The sequence below is a fragment of the Pelobates fuscus genome, chromosome 12, assembly GCF_036172605.1.
Source record: "Pelobates fuscus isolate aPelFus1 chromosome 12, aPelFus1.pri, whole genome shotgun sequence".
Classification (NCBI taxonomy): domain Eukaryota; kingdom Metazoa; phylum Chordata; class Amphibia; order Anura; family Pelobatidae; genus Pelobates; species Pelobates fuscus.
In genome coordinates, this window is record NC_086328.1 from 2,100,827 (window position 1) to 2,126,844 (window position 26,018).

The window sequence follows — 26,018 nt, forward strand, 5'->3', positions numbered from 1 at the left end:
CACAGCTCAGTATCTTGAGCTCTCCTACTCATTGCATTTTTGTTTTGTGATGTGTATTTGTGGTTCATGTTTTTGGCTTATTGCTATTATTATTATACTGATACCGGAGAAACTGACGGAAGCCAAGCACAGAGAGATGGACACAGGTTTCTTCAGGAAGGAAGAGATTCTTTATTGGATCACCGATCGGGACTCAGAGGGACTAGCGTCACCAAAATACAGCAAAGTCTGAGTACTGAATACATAGAGTACATTCCTTATATAGCACTGTAGCTCCTCCCACAATTAACTACACCCACACATACCCTTAACCTATTTAATAAATAGAGTCTAAACTCATCCATCCGGTCTAACCACGTGGCTCATCTGATACAAAGGAGAGGGACGCGTAATTCCAGTTCTTACATTCCTGCACCTGGTCAGTACAGTGATGACAGTATCTTAGCTACGTGTAATTAACCAACTGATACTACAAACACATATACATACATATGCCTTGTGGCAATCTTAGCCTGCTAAACTTGTATTTTACTGGAATTACATCACATTCCCCCCTTTGATGCCTCTGATATTTCACAATTACTTGAGGCATCACTTAACCTTGGTTTGCATATACCTCAGGTTACCATGAACCAGACCAGACTTATCTTATGATGTGAATCTTCAACATTCATCTTCTTGCATTGGTTCTCCCTGATCTAGAGCCTTATACTTATATATCGCCATTATCTGTGCAGCAGCCTTCCTCTCTGCTATACTTCCTATCAGGCTTTGCACAGACCTAACTACTAAGGGTATAAGACACGGTAGGAGTAGACACAACAGTAAAATCAGTAGGACTCCACCTACCACTGCCTTAAGCCCTCCAAACCACTCATACCAGCTACCAAACCAACTACTTGGATTGTACCCTTTCCATACCTGAGTAGGCACATGCGCTAGTTTAACCATATGGCTAGTAAGCTCAGCTATTGCTTGCCCTTCGTCATCTATTTGAAGACAGCAATTACTTAGGTTAAACTTCCCACATACACCTCCCTCTACTGCCAAAAGGTAATCCAAGGCTAATCTATTTTGGTAGACTGCTGTCCTCATCCTGGTGTTATGCTTCGCTAGAAGATTGAGCGCTTGTGATGTCTCATTTGTGATAATCTCAACCACCGCCTGTAATCTTATAATACGGTTGAGCATATAAATAGGGGTTCTATAACCAAAGGTACCATCCTCAGCCCACGTGGCTGGCCCATAATAATCTATAATACGCTGGGGAGGCCATTCATTATCTTCCCAGGCGCCTATCTCTATGGGTCCCCTTTTCTTCCTATGATTCACATCATACACTTTAACACCTAAAGTCTCACCTGTTTCAATCGGTAACAAGAAGAAGGATGGTTTGAGCATACCCAACACACATGCCCCTTCCCAGTCCTGTGGCAACTCCGAATAGGCTTTCTTACCACAGATCCAGTACAAATTTGCTGGGGCTCTCCAGGTAGATGTGATGGATAGATCAAACCACACATCCTTTAAATTGGCATATCTAGCAAACGGGTTAGATGGTTCTGAGACATTTGAAGCCGACCACCAAGTTGTATTCTTTGTATCATCATCATAAGCTTTTTGCCCTAGACAAGTTAATTCTCCTACAGAAGTATTATACATCATTCCTTTCCTTGCTATGCAAACATAACCTATGATGGAGGTCTTTAATCTCCACTCAGATTTACCTCTAACACTCATATGATAATCGGCTTGTGTAGATATTAATTGGTCAACTGCCTCAGAACCGGACATTACCTCCTTTGCTTCCCAAGGCCATTGGTCTCCCATGTTAGTACCTCCACACACATAGCAGTTGGTAACATTAAGACTACCGGCAATACTTTCAGCTAAATCGATGAACAGGTTTTTAGCATTATGGGGGATCTTATTATCTATACTCATCTCTTCGTAAAAGGAATGGTATACTTGATGAGTCTGGGAGGATACCGTATCAGTCTCTATTCCTATAAACAATAATGTCCCAGGATCTAAACCCGTCCCGTATATTTGAAACCCAAATAAATTTCCATACTTATCTAAGAACTTGTCGGGGTTATTAATGAGTATATGGACTGGGTTGCATTCCATAGACTTACAATAAGGGCTAGTCGGCAACTTAGTCACTATCATGTCTTTGTCTACTGTCTGTCCCCAAGTTGCCCACCCCACACAAGACCAATATGGGCAAAAGTTATAATCTCTATTTGGGCATCTAGGACTTACATATTTATTTTTGCTACTGGGACAAATATATTTATCGTTAGACCCATACGTCCTCTCCCATCTAAGATCCCCACATACATTCCACGGCTTTCTACCACTCGATATCGCTTTACACGCATCAAATAGCAGAACACCCGAAGAATGTACGGATTCTAACACCGTTTTATTAATTAGGGTCCCCTGAGGATCTCCATTCCTGAGAGTCAACCAGATTGTACGAGGTTGATACTCCGGACTGAAGCACTTAGGTTCTCCTACTCCTAAATGGCACACACTATAATCTATATTTAAGTATCTACATCTCGATACATCTCCTTTACACTCGTATTGTGAATGCCAAATTAGGGTTTGGGAAATATGGTTACCTGTTCTCGTAGTCTTAATGCATACCTCACAGCTAGGAGTGTCGGTACCTCTACCTTCCTGAATATAAAAACACATGTAAATAAACACAATCAAAAGCACATCTTTCGCCGTCATCCTCAGTCTTCGTCCGTGCGATGGAACCTCAGCTTCCAGGATGTGAGGGCTGCAGGGAATGGAGTTCTGCTCGTCTTCACAGGTGTCCCTTCGAGACTTTCCTGGCTTATACACTATGTGATGGTAAGCGGACAGGCTTTATTATGGCCTTCTCACTCACACCTGTAACAATAAAATTTGTAATCCACAATAATTCCTCGTTACTCCGACTGAGTAGTGCGTTTTAACCGGATCTTGCAGGGATTCTCTGGATCTACTGTAACTTGCCAAGAATCGACTGCTGCTGGTTTAACCCTGGAGTGATGTATCCACGGAGTCACTTCTGCTACTTTTATTGCTGTAGGGGTAGACAAAAGAACAACATAAGGACCTCTCCACTTGGGCCCTAACGGTACATTATTCCACTCTTTAATCCACACTTGATCTCCTGGATGATAACTATGAACAGGGGGATAAATATTCACAGGTAATCTATCTTGTACCCATTTCTGTACCTCCTCCATAGTCTTACCCAACTCTACAACCTGCTGCCGGGTAATTCCTTCTCCCAACTGACTCAAGTCCCCCCTTAAGTTACCAAGTACGGGAGGTGGTCGCCCATACATGATTTCAAAAGGAGAGAGGCCCATCCTTCTGGTAGGGGTACTGCGGATTCGCAATAAAGCTATGGGTAAGAGAACGTTCCACTTAAGTTGGGTTTCCTGACACATTTTAGCCAACTGGTTCTTTATAGTTCTATTCATTCTCTCTACCTTACCAGAACTCTGGGGTCTATATGCAGTATGAAGCCTCCACTTTATACCAAGCATATGAGTCAGTTGTTGTAGGCACTGATGAACAAAAGCTGGACCATTGTCCGATCCTATAGAACAGGGTAGTCCATATCGGGGTATTATTTCTCGTAGCAGGAATCTCACAACTTCTCCTGCTTTCTCTGTACGAGTAGGACATGCTTCTACCCAGCCTGAATAGGTGCACACAATTACCAGCAGGTAACGATGTCCACCCGATTTAGGCATCACTGTAAAGTCTATTTGTAGATCGGACATGGGGAGTCCCCCCATAAACTGAACTCCTGGTGGCTTTACTGGTCCTTGTCTTGCATTATTCTTAGCACACGTTACACATCTGCGTACAATGGCCTGAGTCAAGTTGGACAATCTTGGTATGTAGAAATGTTTTCTAAGAGATTCTTCAGTACTGTCTCTCCCAGAATGTGTCCTGTTGTGATAATTTTGGACAATTTCTACCGCTAGCGATGCTGGTATAACTATTCTTCCATCTTCTAGCTGATACCACTTGTTCTCCAGATACTTTCCCGGTTCAGTCTTTAACCACTCCTCTTCTTGAGCTGTATAAACTGGAGTCCATTGGGACAGTGGAGTTGGTATAAGAGCAGCTATATGCCCCACATACTCCTGTCTTCCTGATTCAGCAGCACGCTTAGCTGCACTATCTGCCATCCGATTTCCCTTGGTTACATCACCATCACCTCTCAGATGTGCTCGACAATGAATAATACCGACTTCTTTCGGCTCCCACACTGCTTCCAATAGTTGTAGGATTTCAGCTGCGTACTTGATTTCTTTGCCCTCTGAATTCAGTAGTCCTCTTTCTTTATACAAAGCTCCGTGGGCATGAGTGGTTAAAAACGCATACTTAGAGTCCGTATAGATATTTACTCTTAAACCTTCAGCCAATTGTAACGCTCGTGTTAGTGCTATTAATTCTGCCTTTTGTGCTGATGTTCCTTTCGCCAGTGGCCGAGCTTCTATCACCTTGTCTATGGTTGTTACTGCATATCCTGCATAGCGGATCCCTTCTTTCACATAACTACTGCCGTCGGTGTAATATTGAACATCGGGGTTCTGGATGGGAAAATCACGAAGATCTGGTCTACTTGAGAATACTTCATCCATTACTTCCAAACAATCATGTTGACTTTCAGTAGGTTGTGGCAAAAGGGTAGCTGGATTTAAGGTGTTTACAGTCTCTAAATGCACTCTTGGGTTTTCACACAACATTGCTTGATACTTGGTCATACGGCTATTACTAAACCAATGATTTCCTTTGTAATCCAACAACGTCTGTACTGCATGTGGGACTCGTACATAAAGTTCTTGACCCAGAGTGAGTTTATCGGCTTCAGCTACTAGCAGGGCGGCTGCAGCTACGGCTCTTAGACAAGGTGGAAGTCCGCTGGCCACTGCATCCAGTTGCTTAGACATGTAGGCAACAGGTCTTTGCCATGATCCCAAGTACTGTGTCAATACTCCCACAGCCATTCTTCTTTGCTCGTGTACATATAAGTAGAATGGTCGTGTGTGATCAGGTAGACCTAATGCTGGGGCACTCATCAAAGCCTTCTTCACATCTTCAAATGCCGTTTGCTGTTCTTGGGTCCATAAGAAGGGGTCGTGCTCTGTACCTTTGATAGCTGCGTACAGAGGTTTTGCTAGTATCGCATAGCTGGGAATCCATATCCTACAGAAGCCTGCTGCCCCCAAGAATTCTCGCACTTGTCTTCTATTCTTGGGTATTGGTATTTGGCAGACAGCTTCTTTTCTCTCTGGCCCCATAATTCTTTGACCTTCAGAGATATGGAATCCTAGATACTTGACAGTTGGCAAACACAACTGAGCCTTCTTTCTAGACACCTTGTATCCTGCCTTCCAGAGAATGTGTAGTAGATCGTGCGTTGCTTGCTGACAGATTTCTTTTGTAACTGCTGCTATCAACAAGTCATCTACATATTGTAACAATACACACTCTCCTGGGATGGACTCGAAATCCAATAGATCTTGACTTAGGGCTGAACCAAATAGGGTAGGTGAATTTTTAAACCCTTGGGGCAGTCTTGTCCAAGTCATTTGGCGTTTTGAGCCCGTTACAGCGTTCTCCCACTGGAAAGCGAAAATACATTGACTTTCTGCGGCAATTCGGAGGCAAAAGAAGGCATCTTTGAGATCTAAGACTGTGAAGTAAGTAGCCCCGCCCGGAATTAAAGCAAGCAGGTTATATGGATTGGGTACAACTGGATGTATGCTAACAACCGCATCATTGACTGCTCTTAAGTCCTGCACAGGTCGATACTCATCTGTGCCGGGCTTTTGAACAGGCAGCAATGGGGTGTTCCAGGGGGAAGTACAGAATTTTAGGATACCATACCGTATGAACTTATCCAGATAGGATTGGATGTTCTTCTTAGCCTTCTGCGGAATGTGATATTGTCTTAGGCTCACTGGATAAACCCCATGTTTCAGTTCAATTTTTATTGGTGGAATATTGCGGGCCAGTCCTGGTGGGTTGTTCTCTGCCCAAACTCCTGGTATGTTAAACAATGTCTCATCACTCCTAGGGTTTTGGCTAGTCAACACTGTATAAAGTCGCCACTCTTCTTCCTTTGGTACGGATAAAGTCATAATACCTGAAGGTCCATTAAACTTTAAAGATGTTGTTCCATCTGGTAGGAACGTAATCTGCGCTTGTAATTTGGATAGCATATCACGTCCCAGCAATTGGACTGGACATTCAGGCATATAAAGGAATTGGTGTTTTACTACGTGGCCTCCCAATGTACAGAGTCGACTTTTAAGAACCGGTCTTTCAGCACTTCTTCCAGTTGCTCCTATCACAGTAATAGTCCTTCCAGATGGAGGAGCAACTAGATTAGTCACCACTGAATGTTCAGCACCAGTGTCGATCATGAACGCACTCCTTTTCCCCCCTATTGATACATCGACCATAGGCTCCGCTCGACCAAGGGGGATGGAGCCCGGTCGGTATCAATAGTCCTCCATGACCGTGTCAGCCAATCCTACGAAGTCCCTACCTTCTCTATCGCGGGACCTTTGCGCTGCTGGAATATATCTGTCTTCCCTAACACTTCCTCTGTTCCCATTACTCCCTCTATAACCATTACTCCCTCCGGGGCCTCCTCTACCTCTCGCTCTGCCTCTAAAGTTTCCGTAGCCTGCCCTGGGTAGGACCCTCTCGTACTGCTCTCTTTGCGGACATTCGTTCCTCCAATGCCCTTCTTCCTTGCAATACGCACACTGATCCCTACTCAAAGGCTCTCTACTCCATCTATTATTGCCTCTATCTGGGCCCCGTTTATCTACGCCTGCGATCGCTACCGCTAGCATATCAGCCTTTTTACGCATCTTGCGCTCCTCCTCTTTCTTGCTTTCTGTTTCCCTATTCATATACACCTTATTAGCTACCTCCATTAGTTGGGTGATTGACATACCTGCAAACCCTTCTAGCTTTTGTAGCTTGCGCTTAATATCTCCGTAAGCTTGGCTGACAAAGGCGGAGTTCACCATTCGGGAATTGTCTGCGTCTTCCGGATTAAAGGGGGTGTACAAGCGGTACGCCTCCAATAATCGGTCATAAAAGACACTGGGCGCTTCATCGCTTTTCTGGATCACCTCAACTGTCTTCGACATGTTAATGGCTTTCTTTCCTCCGGCTTTCATGCCAGCAATTATAGCGTCTCTATAGGCTCTGAGTTGAACCATATCAGCACCATTTACGTTCCAATCGGGATCAGTGTTGGGATAATGTGTTGCGGCCCATGCTGCTGGATTAGCTTGGTTCAAAGCACGGGCTCTATCTTCTAATGCTTTAATGGCTGCTTGATTTATTCTTGTCCTTTCCTCATTGTTAAATAAAGTCATTAGTAACTGCTGGCAATCAGCCCATGTCGGATTATGCGTCTGTACTATTGAGGTGAACAGATCAGTCATGGCTTGTGGTTTCTCAGTATACGAGGAATTATGGGTCTTCCAGTTTAAAAGGTCGGTAGTGGTGAAAGGGACATATACGAAGACAGGGTCAGCGTGTGCCATTTGACCTGCGGCATCGATATAAGCTGACCCGGGATTTAAGCGAAGAGGCATCTGATAGTGCTTTAATTGTTGGGCACCAGTCAACTGTCGGGTTTGGATGGGGCTACGTAGGGAAGCGTCAGTCATGGGTTCCGGTCGGGGAGAGATAGGGTATGGGGATGTGGGAGGTTGGTTTTGGGAAAAGGTAGTGAATAGAACACTTCGGGCCGAGCTAGATGAAGCTTGACCGGAAGTCTGAAGTGGCGCCAAATCAGGATATTCATTTTTAATGGAGGTTGGTCTATCTGGTTCCGGAAGGGGGGATTTAGTACGAGGGGGGGTGGATCCTGCACTGGAGGAGGAAGCGGAAGTGGATGGGGGTAGTGAGGGAAGGGTTACAGGACTTCCTGCGTTTGCGTCACTTCTTCTTAACGGAAAGTAAGGGGGCGGCAAAGGGATCTCGGACTCAGGGGGCGTGTCCAAAATGGGCCTAACACCAGCCCTAGTGGACGAACAAGTCCTAGCTACCATGAGGCGACACTGTTCCTCGTGGCATGTCCGGAGCCATTTTGGCGAGTCATTTACGGCCTGTCTCCAACAATCAATATAAGGAAACTGGCCGTAAAGTTCAGGCCTACCTGATACAGCCACGTGTAAGCGCTGTACCAGAGTTGGATCCAAACTGCCACGTGGCGGCCATGCCGCAACCAAAGTAGGCCACTCCCTAGTGCACAAAGTGACCAAACGTACAGGGGACATCTTAACCCCAAAATCACAAACTTTGAATCCCTTTTTAAAATTCTTAACCATACATCCTAAGGGATCCGGAATCGTTGACTGCGACGCACCCATATTTAACAGTGGAACGTTGTCGACAACGATTACTATACATGCGTACTATTCAACAGTCACACCCGTTTCCTCTGGCAACAGCACCACGTGGTACGGTTATCAAGTGAAACGTACACAATAACAATAAACACTCAGGGAATTCCCGTACACACACAGCTGCTACACCAGTCACTATATAATCAATATTATGCCCTTTGGCGTAACTACACAGTCACCCACGCTATAATTCTCTATATACGAATTACCCGTCTATAACACACCCCAGTAACATCGTCTTTTACAAATAGCGGTTACAGTACGGTTAGCATAGGTCAAAGCACAAGTTAAGGTCACAATACAATTATTAGTGGTTATGGTGTTAAACATGCAATGGACGACAATGATTAGTACTTATTATATAATGTCAGTAAATATACAGGGTTATGGTACCGTGCACTATAATACAGCAACACACTATTAACACTCTTGCTAGACGGCTGAGCTCGCGCTATCTAACAAGATATACACTTTACTAAACAATCGTTAACACATTTACAATTCCCAACTAAACTATTGGCCAGTACCTTGAATGGACTACCTAAAACTATATACACCCGTTTTGGTTAGCCACACTGCCCAATCACCACATATACATAGCGAGCTAGAGATCCGAATTTACACAGGCGCCTCTTAGTCGCACTATACAACGAGCTAGAGATCCGAATTTACACAGGCGCCTCTTAGTCGTACTATCAAAAGTCTAGTGGGTTCCAAATTTACACGCCTTCCCACTTAGCCCAGATAGGATGAGAACTAGCGAACCGAATTTACACAGGCGCCGCTTAGTCTCCCGGTCCCTCCGACCTAGCGAACGTAATATACACCCTAGAACGCTAGTCTAGACAAGACACCGGTGTCCGGCTAGGGCTATCTTACACCAGGACCCCGCCTGACTAACCAAATCAAACGGTCTGACTAAAGAGCGTTCGATCGAGCGGTGCGCCTTCGCTCCTTCCCTCCGACAGAGGGGGCAGATACAGATTCAAAAACCCCTTTGGGCCTACCGCACAATCGGTATACCCCTAGCGGGTCCTGCCGTCTAAAACAGCAGTTATCTTACCTCCTCGTTCCTGAACCTGAGTTCACACTCATCGACGGGGACACCCCAGCACTTCTCACGTAGAGGCCGATGATCTCCTGGACAACAGACCAGTGGCGCCGAGACGAAGGGAGGTCCACGCAGAAGTTCAGGGGTGCAGCCGTAGAGAACGTGGGCAAAGATAGACCGTCTCACGCCTCTGCCTCTCAGCTACCGTTGAACGATGAGCTTCCCGGCCAACGCACCAAATGATACCGGAGAAACTGACGGAAGCCAAGCACAGAGAGATGGACACAGGTTTCTTCAGGAAGGAAGAGATTCTTTATTGGATCACCGATCGGGACTCAGAGGGACTAGCGTCACCAAAATACAGCAAAGTCTGAGTACTGAATACATAGAGTACATTCCTTATATAGCACTGTAGCTCCTCCCACAATTAACTACACCCACACATACCCTTAACCTATTTAATGAATAGAGTCTAAACTCATCCATCCGGTCTAACCACGTGGCTCATCTGATACAAAGGAGAGGGACGCGTAATTCCAGTTCTTACATTCCTGCACCTGGTCAGTACAGTGATGACAGTATCTTAGCTACGTGTTATTAACTAACTGATACTACAAACACATATACATACATATGCCTTGTGGCAATCTTAGCCTGCTAAACTTGTATTTTACTGGAATTACATCACAATACTTTTATTTGTACTTGGTATTTTCTGTTACCTACATCGTTGGTGTACTTGGGGGTTCCCCTGGGACTTTGCCCGCCGCCGCGGGCTGTTTTTTCCCCTCCCTCCCGTCCCTGTTTACTCTGCTCGCTTCCCAGCGCTATCCCTCTGCCGCGATGGTCCTTTCCCCTGCCACCGCGGCTGAGTGTGCTCGTTTCCCTCTCGCGGGTAGGTGCACGCGCCCCTTCCCCCGCCGGGAGCCTGTCCGCGAGCGCACTCTGACACGTGCGGCGGCCATTTTGGGCGATCACTCCCTGTTCTGCCGTGCGGTCGGTCCCTGTTTTTACTCCGGGTTCCCCTGCCACACCAACGATCAGGTTATAATTTGTATGCTTTTCTGCTGGGTTAATCAACCCATTTATCTGTTTTTTCTTTTTATACTTCACTAGTGCCCGTTTTTTTCTCTAAGTGTCTACTGCCATTATGCAGGATAGTAAAGATGGGCCTACTGACCCCTCTGGGGATTTCCCAAATGATAACCCTGAAGGTGCTATGGCCTCTCAGGAGCTCCAAGCCTTATTAGAGGCCACTATGGCTTCCTCCCTTCAGAAGGCTATTGCCTCAGCAATGGGGGCTGTTTCATCCTCCTTAACCCAGTCACTTCACTCTGTGTTTTTGCCTTCCATGGCTACCCCTTCCCCCCTGGGTGTGGGGTCCCCTTCACCTGCCCAAACTGTGCCGGGTGCCCGTAAGACGAAGGCAAAATCTCGACATATCGGCTCCCACTCCTCGATGCAGGCTTTGCCTGCCATGACTGACACGCCTCCGGCGGTCACAGCGCGCATCCCACGCGCACAAGAGCCCCTGGCCGGGCTAAAAAGGCTAGATTGTGGATGTAACGGACCGTTTCAGCAGACAAGGGGTTAAAATCAGTTTAGGCGACCTCACGAATAGCTGCTAGCAGACGAACAGGAAAAGCAGACATCAGCTTACACTCCTAGCAATCAATCTCCAGCAGCATACAGTGAATCCCCCCAAGAACGAGACAAGGCTCCGTGTTGAGGGTCAAGCAGTGGTCTGAGGTGCTGGCACACCCAGCCTGGTTTTTATTACGGTTGTGCACATACAGGACACACCCAGGGGGGGGCATAAAATAACCAATCAAGTAACAGTACAACCCACACATCCCCTCCCCTCAGATAAACAGTTAACATAATTATTACATACAGTAAAAATACAGTTTCCACACATACTCTGTAACTTTAAAACCATACATCACATTCACATAAAAATACATATCCACAATCAATCCATTCAGGGGAACAACATATAAAAAATTGGCATGAATCAGACCAGGGGTTCAAAAGTTAGTAAAAATATCTTTTGGGCCCTGGCTGGCAGCATGGCAAAATCTGGCTCACACAGGTTTTACAGAGGCCTCTATCCTCGAGACAATTGGGGGAAGTAATCCAATTATCCAGGGATAGAGGCAGACTCCATTGAGCACATGGTTACACAAAGACAGTAAAACACTTTAAAATACATAAAGTTACTTTTTATACATAACACACAGACATGTAACATATCCCCAGATAGCTGGGATCTGAACGCACAAAACTACCGAATAGCGCGCAGATCCTATTCACACAGTTCAATTGCCATGGGGCTAAAGTCTTTCCCATAGTCTTTCATTATATGAATAGGCTCCATGGCATAGCTATCTGGGGGTATCACCGCTCACACAGGGCAAGTACCGAATGGCCCCACTGTGTTTAAAGGGCCAGAATGAGTGACATGCACTCTGTTAGGGCCGAATACGTTTTTTAAAAGGGCCCAATCTCCCAGGGACCATAATCACATGGCAAGAGGCTGGCAAGCAGTCCTCTCCAGGCCCAAGTGGCGAAGGGCACTTCGTCACAGTGGAAACGGGCTAGAGCCCTGGATAATGGGTCAGATACCGACCGGAGTGTGGAAGATGATTCCGATATTATGGAGTATGACTCCTATGTTGAGGGCGAGTCGGGCGAGGATCAACCCCCTACGGGTGTAACCCCTTCTGGGTCCTCTGTCAACCCCCGAGGGAAGGTGCCAGGCCCCGCTGGGGATGATAATAAAACGCTTTTAGACCCACAGGGTAACCCCCTGTTTGACCCGGACGACCTACGTCACCCGCGGTCTGCTGAATGGGTCCCTCCGGACCATATCGCCCAATATGTGGCTAAGCGAATACGCACACCTCTGTCCAAAGAAGGCCGCAATAAATTGCGCGCCGAATGCCCACGACCTTTCCTCCCTGGCGCTGCCTGTAAGACCCCAGACGTTGACCCTCAAATTGCCCAATTTTTAAATATGTCTGGATGGAAACCTAAGAAGGGTCTTGATCACTCCCTGAAAGGGTGCCAAGACAAAATCCTAGATACGCTGGGCCCCCTGTCGAAGCTGTACGAGCTTCTTGACGCCGCTCGTACTGGTGACTCTGTTTTGGATGTCGATGTGGCCATCGGGTGGGTCCAGCGGGCTATCTGCCTTCTAGGGAATGCTAACACGGCCATGTCTTCCGAGAGACGCAAGGCAATTCTCTTAAAAATAGACCCTAAACTGGCCGCTATGACTGTGGCGGAACCTGATTCAGCCGATGAGGGGATGTTGTTCGGCACATCCTTCGTGAAGGACATGGGATCTTATGTCAATACCTTTACGGCAATCGACAAGGCGCAGGCTAATATGAAGCGCGTATTCGCGCCCAAGGTTTTCGGAGGGGCCGGGCGTAGCAGGAACCGTCCACCCGGCCGTGGTTTCCGAGGCTCGTTCCGTGCCACCAGAGGTTCCTTTTTTCCCTCCCGAGGATTCCAAGATCCGAAAACGCCTCCCTTCTTTCCGGCAAGAGGGAGATCGTGGGGCTCCAGATATCCCCATGGTGGGTCTTCAGGCAGACGCCCTTATGGTGAGTACCCTTTCTTCCCCTCTCGATCAGGTTCGGGTGGCGGGGAGGCTGGCCTTATTCTACCTAAGGTGGGCAGATATAACCTCAGATGCTTGGGTTCTGCAATGTGTAAAGGGTTATCAACTGGAGGTTGTCTCCCTGCCTGTTCAAATTTCTGCCCCCAGGGAATTGTCTCTCCCACAGGAGCAGGACGCGATGATCTCTGCAGAAGTCGAGGAGATGTTCTCGAAAGGCGCCATCGAGGAATTGCCGTTCGCCGCTCCAGTCTTTACGAGCAATCTCTTCCTAGTGCCCAAGAAAGGGGGCGGAGTCCGCCCAGTGATAAATCTTCGCCCTCTCAACGCCTTCCTACGCTACCAGCATTTTCAGATGGAAGGCATTCATTGTCTCAGAGACCTTCTGGGACAGTCAGATTGGATGGCCAAGTTGTACCTGAAGGACGCGTACTTCACGGTTCCAATAGCAGTAGAGTCCAGGGACTACTTACACTTCACCCGGCACGGACGGCGTTGGCGTTTTACATGCCTGCCGTTCGGTCTCTCCTCGGCCCCTTGGTGTTTCACCAAGGTAATGAAGCCGGTGGTGGCATACCTCCGTACCCGGGGGGTTCGCCTGATCATTTACCTGGACGACATCTTGATCATGTCCCAATCAATGGAATGCCTAAGACTGCATTTGGACTGGACAATCAACCTTTTGCAGAACCTAGGTTTTCTGATCAACTGGGACAAGTCGGTCCTGACCCCCGCCCAGTCTATGGAGTTTTTGGGGTTCCAGGTGGATTCCATACGGTAATTCCTGTACTTGCCGGATTCCAAGATGAAGGCCATCCAGAAGGAGCTTCGGCGAGCTCTTCGTGCTTCAGACTTATCGGTTCGGCAGTTAGCGAGCATCATCGGTCTGCTGGCCTCCTCCATTCAGGCGATATTCCCAGGCCCTTTGCATTACCGGGCCCTCCAGCGGCTCAAGGGGTCACACCTACGTTCGGGTCACTCCTACGAATCACGGATATGTTTGGACGAGGAATCCAGAGACGAGCTGGTATGGTGGCTGACACACATGGAAGCCTGGAACGGAAGGGCGATTTTCGGTTCCATTCCGGACGTGATCATAGAATCCGATGCCAGCTTGCACGGCTGGGGTGCTCGTTGTGGCGACGTTTCCACAGGAGGCAGATGGTCCAACACAGAGAAGTCGTTGCACATTAACTGCCTGGAACTTCTGGCAGGGGCCTTTGCGATTCGCAGCCTTACCCCTGGAAGGGCGAATTGTTGCGTTCTCCTCAAGTTGGACAACGTATCGGCGGTCCGGTACATAAATCACCTGGGTGGCACCAAGTCCAGGATGTTGTCTCTCTTGGCAAAGGATTTTTGGCAGTTCTGCCTTTTCAACAACGTTTCGGTGACGGCGGAACATATTCCGGGTCTGGACAATTCGGGTGCGAATTGGAATTCCAGATATTTAAGAGACTCGGGAGACTGGCGCTTGCACGCCTCGGTCTTCCAAAGCTTAACCAGTTTGTGGGGGCGATTCAAGATGGACCTATTCGCCTCTCGCCTGAACACTCAGTTGCCGAAGTTCTACAGTAGGAGACCGGACCCGGCGGCAGTGGCGATGGATGCCTTTCTTCAGGAATACCCGTCGGCAGGCATCCTTTTGTATGCCGCCTTCTCAAGGGTATTCGCCTCGCCCGTCCACCTAGGTCGCGTTTTTCGGCCTTTTGGGACGTCAACATAATGTTACAGTTCCTGTCGGCTTGGTACCCTAACCATGACTTGACCCTCAAGCAGCTATCCTCCAAGCTGGTTATGCTGCTTTGCTTGATCTCTTGTAAGAGGGTCTCCGATGTCAGGGCTCTTAACTGGGGTGCCATTGTGTTTACTCCTGAAGGTGTTACTTTCAACATATCTAGGAGGACTAGGTCGGCATCCAAATCCTTCGTGTATCCTAGATTCTCGGGATGTCCGGCACTCTGTCCGGTGGATTGTCTGAAGGCTTATCTGGATGCTACACGGACGTTTCGTTCGTCTGACCGACATCCTCTATTCATTTCCTTTAAGGCTCCTCATCAGCCGGTTTCGACACCGACGCTAGCGCGTTGGATTCGTTGGCTTTTATCCCTAGCGGGTATAGACATGTCTATCTTCACGCCTCATTCTGTACGGGGTGCTATGGCCTCGAAGGCATCTACAGTTGGTTGCCGTCTGGAGGACATCATGCGCGCAGCGGACTGGTCTCGAGAGTCGACCTTCAGAGACTTCTATTTCAGATCAATTGAGCATATCGCATCTCAGGTGATAGCACAGCTTTGAACTTGCATAATATGAGCCTCCGTGTCTTTAATAAAATTCCCAGATTTTACTAGTAACATGACAAAGTCATGATTTTATTAAAGACACGGAGGCGAGTATTATTCCCTCCCACCCTCCCGGTGTGGGGTCTGCGAGTGACATGCGTTTTGGACTATTCAGGTATGTTGCATATTGGTCCATTTTTGTAGTTTATTACGTATGCCTATTATGATAGCTTGATACTAATCATATTTTGTATTTTTCAGATTTCAGTTCTGTTCTGTGAATGACAAACAGTTTTTGACTGGTAAGCACACAGTTTTGAGTTTGGTTATTACCATATTTCTCTCTCTCTTTTAGCTTGAAGTTATTGGAGTGCTTCCGTTTCCTGTTCTGACCATGTAGGATATCGTTCGTCTTAGCTGGTCTTCGGTTTTCGCAAGAAAGAGGAGGATTGTGGGAGACACAGGCCTTATATAGTCACTTCCTCTGTTATACTATTGGTTGCCTGTGTACTTATACCGTTTTTTCCTTTCAGTTTGATAATATTTATATTCCTCTATCTTTGCTGCTGAGGAAATAAAGAAAGAGTTATGCATAATATGAGCCTCCGTGTCTTTAATAAAATCATGACTTTACGTCATGTTACTAGTAAAATCTGGGAATTAGCTGTGAGAGGGACCCGCCCCCCGGTATTAGCTGTGAGAGGGACCCGCCCCCCGGTATTAGCTGTGAGGGGGACCCGCCCCCCGGTATTAGCTGTGAGAGAGACCCGCCCCCCCCCCCCGGTATTAGCTGTGAGAGGGACCCGCCCCCCGGTATTAGCTGTGAGAGAGACCCGCCCCCCCCCCCCCCTGGTATGAGCTGTGAGAGGGACCCGCCCCCCCGGTATTAGCTGTGAGAGAGACCCGCCCCCCGGTATTAGCTGTGAGAGAGACCCGCCCCCCCGGTATTAGCTGTGAGAGGGACCCGCCCCCCCGGTATTAGCTGTGAGAGAGACCCGCCCCCCCGGTATTAGCTCTGAGAGAGACCCGCCCCCCCGGTATTAGCTGTGAGAGAGACCCGCCCCCCCCGGTATTAGCTGTGAGAGGGACCCGCCCCCCCGGTATTAGCTGTGAGAGGGACCCACCCCCCGAGTATTAGCTGTGAGAGGGACCCGCCCCCTGGTATGAGCTGTGAGAGGGACCCGCCCCCCGGTATGAGCTGTGAGAGGGACCCGCCCCCCGGTATGAGCTGTGAGAGGGACCCGCCCCCCCGGTATTAGCTGTGAGAGGGACCCACCCCCCCGGTATTAGCTGTGAGAGGGACCCACCCCCCCGGTATTAGCTGTGAGAGACCCGCCCCCCCGGTATTAGCTGTGAGAGGGACCCGCCCCCCGGTATTAGCTGTTGAGAGAGACCCGCCCCCCCGGTATTAGCTGTGAGAGAGACCCGCCCCCCCCCCGGTATTAGCTGTGAGAGAGACCCGCCCCCCCCCCCGGTATTAGCTGTGAGAGAGACCCGCCCCCCCGGTATTAGCTGTGAGAGAGACCCGCCCCCCCGGTATTAGCTGTGAGAGAGACCCGCCCCCCCGGTATTAACTGTGAGAGAGACCCGCCCCCCCGGTATTAGCTGTGAGAGAGACCCGCCCCCCCGGTATTAGCTGTGAGAGAGACCCGCCCCCCCGGTATTAGCTGTGAGAGAGACCCGCCCCCCCGGTATTAGCTGTGAGAGGGACCCGCCCCCCCCGGTATTAGCTGTGAGAGGGACCCGCCCCCCCCGGTATTAGCTGTGAGAGGGACCCGCCCCCCCCGGTATTAGCTGTGAGAGGGACCCGCCCCCCCGGTATTAGCTGTGAGAGGGACCCGCCCCCCCCCCCCCGGTATTAGCTGTGAGAGGGACCCGCCCCCCCCCGGTATTAGCTGTGAGAGGGACCCGCCCCCCCCGGTATTAGCTGTGAGAGGGACCCGCCCCCCCGGTATTAGCTGTGAGAGGGACCCGCCCCCCCGGTATTAGCTGTGAGAGAGACCCGCCCCCTGGTATTAGCTGTGAGAGGGACCCGTCCCCCCGGTATTAGCTGAACCACCGGACCCGCCCCCCGTTATTAGCTATGAGAGGGACCCGCCCCCCGGTATTAGCTGTGAGGGGGACACATTCTGTAGGAGCCTGTGTGGTGGCCCCCCGGCATTAGCTGTGAGAGGGACACATCCTGTAGGAGTCTGGGTGCCCCCCCCCCACCCGGTATTAGCTGTGAGGGACACATCCTGTAGGAGCCTGGATGCCCCCCCCCACCCGGTATTAGCTGTGAGCGGGACACATCCTGTAGGAGCCTGGGTGGCCCTCCGGTATTAGCTGTGAGAGGGACACATCCTGTAGGAGCCTGGGTTCCCCCCCGGTATTAGCTGTGAGAGGGACACATACTGTAGGAGCCTGGGTGGCCCCCTGGTATTAGCTGTGAGAGGGACACATCCTGTAGGAGCCTGGGTGCCCCCCCTGTTTTAGCTGTGAGAGGGACACATCCTGTAGGAGCCTGGGTGCCCCCCCTGTTTTAGCTGTGAGAGGGACACATCCTGTAGGAGCCTGGGTGGTGGCCCCCGGTATTAGCTGTGAGAGGGACACATCCTGTAGGAGCCTGGGTGGCCCTCCGGTATTAGCTATGAGAGGGACACATCCCGTAGGAGCCTGGGTGCCCCCCCTGTTTTAGCTGTGAGAGGGACACATCCTGTAGGAGCCTGGGTGCCCCCCTTGTTTTAGCTGTGAGAGGGACACATCCTGTAGGAGCCTGGGTGGTGGCCCCCGGTATTAGCTGTGAGAGGGACACATCCTGTAGGAGCCTGGGTGGTGGCCCCCGGTATTAGCTGTGAGAGGGACACATCCTGTAGGAGCCTGGGTGCCCCCCCTGTTTTAGCTGTGAGAGGGACACATCCTGTAGGAGCCTGGGTGGTGGCCCCCGGTATTAGCTGTGAGAGGGACACATCCTGTAGGAGCCAGTTTCGTTATGCAGCTCTCACTATGTCCTCTTAAAACCCAGTATTATATGGGATGTGTCTTTCTTTACCTCCTGCCACCCAGTTCCGTGGTTTGGACAGTTTACATTCCAGATGTGCTTACAACTCTGCTACTATTCTATATCTGTTACATAGAAACCTTGACTTTTGGCTTTACAAGGAAAATGATTTACGCTGACTATGTTAAGTAGCAAAAATCAAACAAAAACATACCAGTTCCCAGGTATAAAATAAAGCAGAATGAGAATATACAAAGGAAACAGCGCTAAAAATAACCAATACTATAGAAAGAGAGAGTATGAGGCAGCAAACCTTAAGATAGGGTTCCCTCTAAGCCCTATAGACAAGGATAGTACAAAAGACAAAGCAAAATGAAGGTTGCGCCAAAGCTCACTGTAGTGCAGCTACTTATGAACAAAGTCCAAAATATAGTGGTAAATCTTGAGACAAAACCTTTGAACAAGGGAGACGGCAGTATAGAGTCTATAATAAAGCTTGATGGGACGCAAATGGCCTATGTAGAGGAATTTTCTCTGGTTGGATCAAATGGAGGCAGCTTTCCAGGATCCGTATATAAAGAGAGGAGAAGATAACAGTGCAATATGTCTAGTAAACAGAGTGAGTACCAGGAAGAACGTGTCTATGGTAATCCTACTCACGTGTAGTAGAGCTAAACTGGCTTCAGTGTGGATGGCATACAGTGGTACAATCCCCGCTTGTGCGATACGTAGAGAGGTATTAATCTTTTGCTCCGTATGTGGAAGAAAAAGTCGGTATAGTCTAGTATAGATGGATGAGTAATATAACAACAGCGTCTAAGGTAGTCCTAGAGCTTGAACCAGCTCTAGTTGGATGGCATACAGCGGTATAATCCCCGCTTGTAGGATGTGTGTGGAGTGGTAAGTACCGTACCGATATGTAGACCATAAGAGAGAAGAGAGACAGATGATGGTGCTCGCTGTTTAAAATAATATTTAAGGAGTATAAGTAATAAATTGGGTACTCACATATGATTAAGCAGGCGAACTGCTCAATGGCTCAGGCGTAAGTGGTATAATCCCCACCTAGGATTTCTTTGGAGTAATACACAGCATTAAGAATTAAAATCAGGATACCAAGCAGCAATAAGTAAAATATAATAAAAAAAAAGGAAAATGACAAAATCAAGGTATGTTAAAAGTAACCAGAATACCTTTATTAAGAATACAGAATAAAATATCCACAACGCGTTTCACCTATGATGGCTTTTTCAAGTAGAGACAACAAATGAAGCAGGGTTAGCGTTTAAATTCCCTTTATTAGTGAAAAGTAATATTGCACATAATTTGAAGATTTAAAAAAAAACTAAACAAAAAGCAAATAAAAACAAGGTTAAAGAGCCATCAATAGCACCAGGCCTACCCCCTATGCTGGGAGTCATAGCAGCATTTAAGTGGATCTGTCATACTGAGGTAGATCATTTCCAGATAGCTGCCTACAGTATGATCACACGATAGAAAAGTGGTTCTCTTTGATCCAATTTAAAGAGACCTTCAGTGAGAAAGAGCTATGGAAGCCAGTAAAAATGATAAACTCCTGTCCTGGGGAGTAGGTTTGCCATGTTTGTGTTATATTTTTTATTTGTAGAGCAGTAAATAACTGCCCCGCAATGGTTATAAAATCAGTAGCTTGATTTTTATATGGTTTGTTAACATCCAAACGACCAGAATAAATGGTCTTTGAGGCCTCCTGACTAATTGATAGGCGCAATGCTATAATATGATAGCTAGGTGACGATTTTATCGGGGAGCAAGCAGACACTGGTCATGTTCCTTAATATCAAGTAAAAAAAAAATGATACATAACATTTTACAACGTTACACTATGTACATTTAAATGCACAAAATAGTTAGATTTTTTGGTAATTTAAGGAGAATAAAACTAACACAACAATTATTGGAATCATACAAACAGTGCAATATTGTAATATTCCCCATACAAATCATGAACTGTAACTGATCATGCCGCATGTTTCACAATGTGTAAACAATTATTTCTCTGCAATGCGATCACTCCTTATTTTCTCCCCAAAGGTACTTTGATGTTTTCTGTATCTATATTTTATTTTTCTCCTCTATGAATAATGGATTTGATAATATCCTTAAACCTTAAAGGGACACTATAGTCACCAGAACAGCTACAGCTTATTGAATTTGTTCTGGTGAGTAGAATCATTACCTTCAGGCTTTTTGCTGTAAACACTGTCTTTTCAGAGAAAATGCAGTGTTTACATTACAGCCTAGTGATAACTTCACTGGCCACTCCTCAGATGGCTGTTAGAGATCCTTCCTGGGTCACGGCTGCCTAAAATGCATCCAAACATTCAGTATCTCCTCCCTCTGCATGCAGACACTGAACTTTCCTCATAGAGATTCATTGATTCAATTCAGCTCTATGAGGAGATGCTGATTGGCCAGGGCTGTGTTTGAAACCTGCTGGCTCTGCCCTGATCTGCCTCTTTGTCAGTCTCAGCCAATCCTATGGGGAAGCATTGTGATTGGATCAGGCTACCACATGTCAGCAGACTGCTTGTTTTTCTGAGTCTAACAGCATGCAGATCCACAGCTTCAGGCTTGAATACAGGTAAGATTTTGCTATATTTATGGAGGCATGAGGGGCCCTGGGGGGGCTAGATGGTGGTTTTAACACTATATAGCGTCAGGAATACATGTTTGTGTTCCTGACCCTATAGCGTTCCTTTAAGTATGTAATTATTGTAATATAGGTCTGGCAACATTAGTTTGAGAGCAGGTATCTTTTAAATAAATGTAAATAAATCTGGACAGTGTTCAACAGAGTAAATATATTAACACGTTTTTCTCTTGCCACAGTGTCCAATGGTAGTGTGCTAGATTATACTATACTGTTAGGGTGTTTTTTCTTGTCAAGTCCTCTTTTACACTCAGCTGAGTCTCTGAAAATTTGTAAAACTTCAAACACCCCAGGGTAAACCAGACATCACATAGGCTTCTCTAGCAAACTGAGGTATTTCTATATTTCTGATGTGCTCGAACATTGGCCATTTACTAAAGGAAATAACACAGAGGTTGATAGAGAAGAAATAACAACTGTCATCAGTACACAGCTTAGATTAGAAACATTTTGTCCACACAATTAATGATTGTTTTTAGCGCTTTGCTAGAGCTGTTCTTTTCCCTTTTAGTTTTGATTCAACGATTGACAAAGCGTCTGTAGAGGACATGGGGAGGAATGTGTTAAATAAACAGTAATATTCAAGTATTCAATGGCAGTTTGGTTTCTCCAACAGTCTGCATCTCAATGGTCATCCCATGAAGTCCACAAAGATGGCCTTAGTGGTGGTCTGTCCAAAGATGAAGGCTCCTATGGTAACCATGGTAACACCGTAACTGACCAATGCCCACCATCTGCAAGATCAGGAGAGAGCGCTATTAGTAGGAACTGTCAGGACAGCGCACATTCATGGTGTGCAGCGCATGGACACATACTAGACAGTGTGCTAGCACAGAGCCTCTAGACTGCTAGGGGGAGCAGCTCTAAGTAAAGGGAGGCTGATTGTTAAAATGTTTGTGAGATTTCATCCACAGTGGCACGGCATAGCCATGTTATATTCCTTAATCCTCAATGGCTAACAATCGTCCAGCTATTAAAGTGTCCCTGTCACGGTACATACAATTTACTAGCAATTGTAGAGATTGTGGAAACAAACTATTTAAATAGGTATTTCTCCCGTCTATCAATCTATTCTTCAACAAGGACTGAAAGACAGTCTGCTCTCCAAGTATGGAAACCATAAAACATCTTAGCAGTTGCTCTCCCAGTCATAAATGTCACACCAAGCAGAAACAAGCCATGACAGCCAATAAAACTACCTACAAAATCACTGTGTACACCAACAGAATTTACCTCCTGCTCCTCTGTTCCTGGATTTCTGAACGCTTCAAGTGTATGAGGCACAGACCTGCACAGGAAAGACAAGTTTATTTTATCAGTAAATTCCAATTTTCACCCACTCCAGCGTGGTCTTTATTCTCACTGAATTATGTATTCTGGGTTCCATTATTCTACAGCAATACAGAATATCATGTATTCTAAAGGATTTCACTCAGGGCTTTGTGTACACGTAGTCTGAATGTAGCCATCTAGTAAACTACATCTATAGTATATGAAGAGACAAGATAATCTGAGCTGTGAAAGCCAACGTACTGACCGGGAAATATAAATATAAAGCACGCAGCGAGTCCCCCAATCAGAGAGATGACCCTTCCAATGTCTGGGATGAAGAGAGCTAGCAACAAAGTGAGCAAAAACCAGGTCACTGTCTGCAAAATCCTACGGCATCTTTCTCTGCCAGGATCTTCACCAGGCTCCTGTGCAGTGACACGAAGCCATAGACCCTCCAGAACGGCTCTGAAACGAAATCACAATGAATAGTCAGCCATGGAAGATCTGTGTGGAGAGAGGGCACTGCCCTGCACAAAATTAAAACAACAGTGAGACATTAGGATGAGTCCCATCTTGGAATTGCCAATAACCATCACTTCAATAATATCTTGTGATATATTTACGGAGTGGACCTTAATGGCTTAGAAGTGGTGTTCTTAGACAAGCTGATTATGTGCAATGACAACATTCCCATGAACACCCAATGTAAGCACCTCTCTGCAGGATGAAAGCAAACGAGAAGCTTGACACAGCAGAATTACACCTCCACTGTGACAGCAGCGCATGATGTGGGGAGATTAGCTAGCAGGACACCGTATGATGGAGGTTAGCCGGCTGTGCACAGTATGGGGAGGTTAGCCGGCAGGACGCAGTACGGGGAGGTTAGCCAGCAGGATGCAGTATGGGGAGGTTAGTCGGCAGGACGCAGTACGGGGAGGTTAGTCGGCAGGACGCAGTACGGGGAGGTTAGCTGGCAGGACTCAGTATGGGGGAGGTTAGCCGGCAGGATGCAGTATGGGGAGGTTAGCTGGCATGACGCAGTATGGGGAGGTTAGCCAGCAGGACGCAGTATGGGGAGGTTAGCCAGCAGGACGCAGTATGAGGAGGTTAGCCAGCAGGACGCAGTATGGGGAGGTTAGCCGGCAGGACGCAGTATGGGGAGGTTAGCCAGCAGGACGCAGTATGGGGAGGTTAGCCGGCAGGACGCAGTATGAGGAGGTTAGCCAGCAGGACGCAGTATGGGGAGGTTAGCCAGCAGGACACAGTATGGGGAGGTTAGCCAGCAGGACACAGTATGGGGAGGTTAGCCGGCAGGACGCAGTATGGGGAGGTTAGCCAGCAGGACGCAGTATGGGGAGGTTAGCCAGCAGGACGCAGTATGGGGAGGTTAGCCAGCAGGACGCAGTATGGGGAGGTTAGCCGGCAGGACGCAGTATGAGGAGGTTAGCCAGCAGGACGCAGTATGGGGAGGTTAGCCGGCAGGACGCAGTATGAGGAGGTTAGCCAGCAGGACACAGTATTGGGGAGGTTAGCCGGCAGGACACATATTCCAGTTAAATCTATATTTATATAAGTTTGAACCATTTGAATAAAATAAAGGTTATGCATAAAAAAATGTTTAGGTTGGTTTTTTTATAATGCTAATTTTCTTCTGCATAAACGGTTACTCCATCCTTTACACATTGCTGACATTTTTTCCAACACTTCTGTGGTGAGCCAAAATGATCTATCACCTGATGCTTTTAATTTCTCTTTTTAATTTTATGATCCTTTTTTAAAACTATTACAAATTAAGGAGACTGATCAGTAATATTACATGGGGAAAAGTTAATTTGTTCACAATTTGAAAGATATTTTTATACCTTAAAACAGAAAGAAAAAAAATGGAAAAGAAACCTGTAATTTGAACCTTTTTTTTATAGACTGGAATAAGGTGCAAACAGAGAGGGGGACCAAGCACAGTAAATGCCTGCGAGGCCCAACATGCGTTGCGTGTCCTCATGGCGGTCACTTCCTCCCCGTGTCTGCAGGCTAGGGATTATTCTGCTACACTCATTACAGAAAGAAAGTAGTCTTTGAATATATTATGCAGAAAACCTATCCAAACTTTTTAGCCATCCCTGCAGGACTGTAAGCGATTTACTATAATAACATTGTAAGATATTTTAATGCCAGTTTCTGTGTAACAAAACACACTAATACATGGGTCCTCAAACTCCGGCCCCCCAGATGTTGCTGAACTACAACTCCCACGATTCTTTGAATTACATAGACAGCCAGAGAATCATGGGAGTTGTAGTTCAGCAACATCTGGGGGCCGGAGTTTGAGGACCCATGCTCTAACTAAATACACAGCAATTGAAAATAATAAACTAGGAGCGCAGATGGTAATGTGAGAGGGAAGAAGAGAATAGCATGAAATAACAGGGGCTTTCCCCTTAAAGTGACATAGAAACTAAAATGCATTGCAATAGACCACTAGGGGCAGCACTCCTTTGGATAGGACAAAACCTCAAACCTATTTACACAATAAATAGGACAAAAAATACTTGGGACCTCGCTATCTAGTGTGTCTATGCATACAATCAGAACACAAAACTGATTGAATGCGGACTTTTAAAAACAAATAGGGAGGTCTGGCAATCTTTAAGAAATTGTCTTTTATATCCTCAGTCAATGGGAGTCCTTTCTGCCTTGTATGTATGGAGAGAGTCTCAGTATACATACATCAGCATTCACATCAGTTTTGTGTTCCAATTGTATGCAAAAATACCTTTATCCTAGGGGCAGTGTGTCTGCTTAAAAGTGTTCAAAATGATAGCCAGACCTCCTCCCCCAAGAAAACGTTAACAGCAAAGGTACAAAACACATCAGTCTCCATCCAGTGGCTCCGCCTGCATGCCCCAGCCACAATAGCATGTTTTTATCTGTGTGGATTGAAGCATTTTCCATCTTTGTGATTTAGATCTGACTATCTAGTTGAAGAATTATGGATTTTACAAAGTTAATATTTATTATCTTTTAATATTTCATATTTATTATCACATTTTGCACTACTTTGATAACGAAACATGCGTTTGTGTGTAGGAACTATAGTGATTCATTGCGCTGCTTTAGGGTATGGATGGCTGGGATGTTACAGCCCTATCAAACACAGAAAATACAAGTACCCATAGAACAGGAACTCACCGGCCGCAGTAATGGAGTATGGGGTATGAGGTCAGGACACACAGGATGATGAATGCCCGTGCTACTGCAACTGCAACATCATCAGACGGGAAAGATAGGAGGACATCCTGATCTACATCTGACCCAAACAACAGGAATCCACAGATTCCTAAACATAGAGAGGTATCAGCCAAGTATCCAGAGGAGGCACAAAGAGGAAGCTAACCGCAAAACACTAGCATCAACAGTAAGAAAAATGGGAGAATAACTCAGCAGCCATGAGACCAAACACAGTATTAATAGGAAAAACAGATTAGAACTTGCAGACTGGATCATTGAGGGAAGGGATTAAAGAAAGCAGGGGCCAGCAAATAGTGACTGAAAAGTAGAAGGCAAGACAGACTAGAGAAGAAAGCAAAAAAGGAGAATGGAAAAGAAAGCAAAAAAGGAGAATGGAAAAGAAAGCAAAAAAGGAGAATGGGAAAG

At 46.9% G+C, this 26,018-nt stretch overlaps 1 protein-coding gene across 1 annotated transcript in view; it reads right to left on the reverse strand.

Moving 5' to 3' along the window:
• Window positions 1-21,070: 21,070 nt before the first annotated feature.
• The window catches only part of SLC38A7 (solute carrier family 38 member 7), a 30,684-nt gene continuing 25,736 nt past the window's right edge, over window positions 21,071-26,018 (reverse strand). The window contains exons 8-11 of the mRNA XM_063438628.1: window positions 25,554-25,701; window positions 22,630-22,829; window positions 22,326-22,380; window positions 21,071-21,826 (exon numbers count right to left, since the gene is read on the reverse strand). Coding sequence (XP_063294698.1) covers window positions 21,724-21,826; window positions 22,326-22,380; window positions 22,630-22,829; window positions 25,554-25,701 — 506 coding nt within the window. The 3' untranslated portion in view covers window positions 21,071-21,723. The remainder of the gene's footprint in view (window positions 21,827-22,325; window positions 22,381-22,629; window positions 22,830-25,553; window positions 25,702-26,018) is intronic.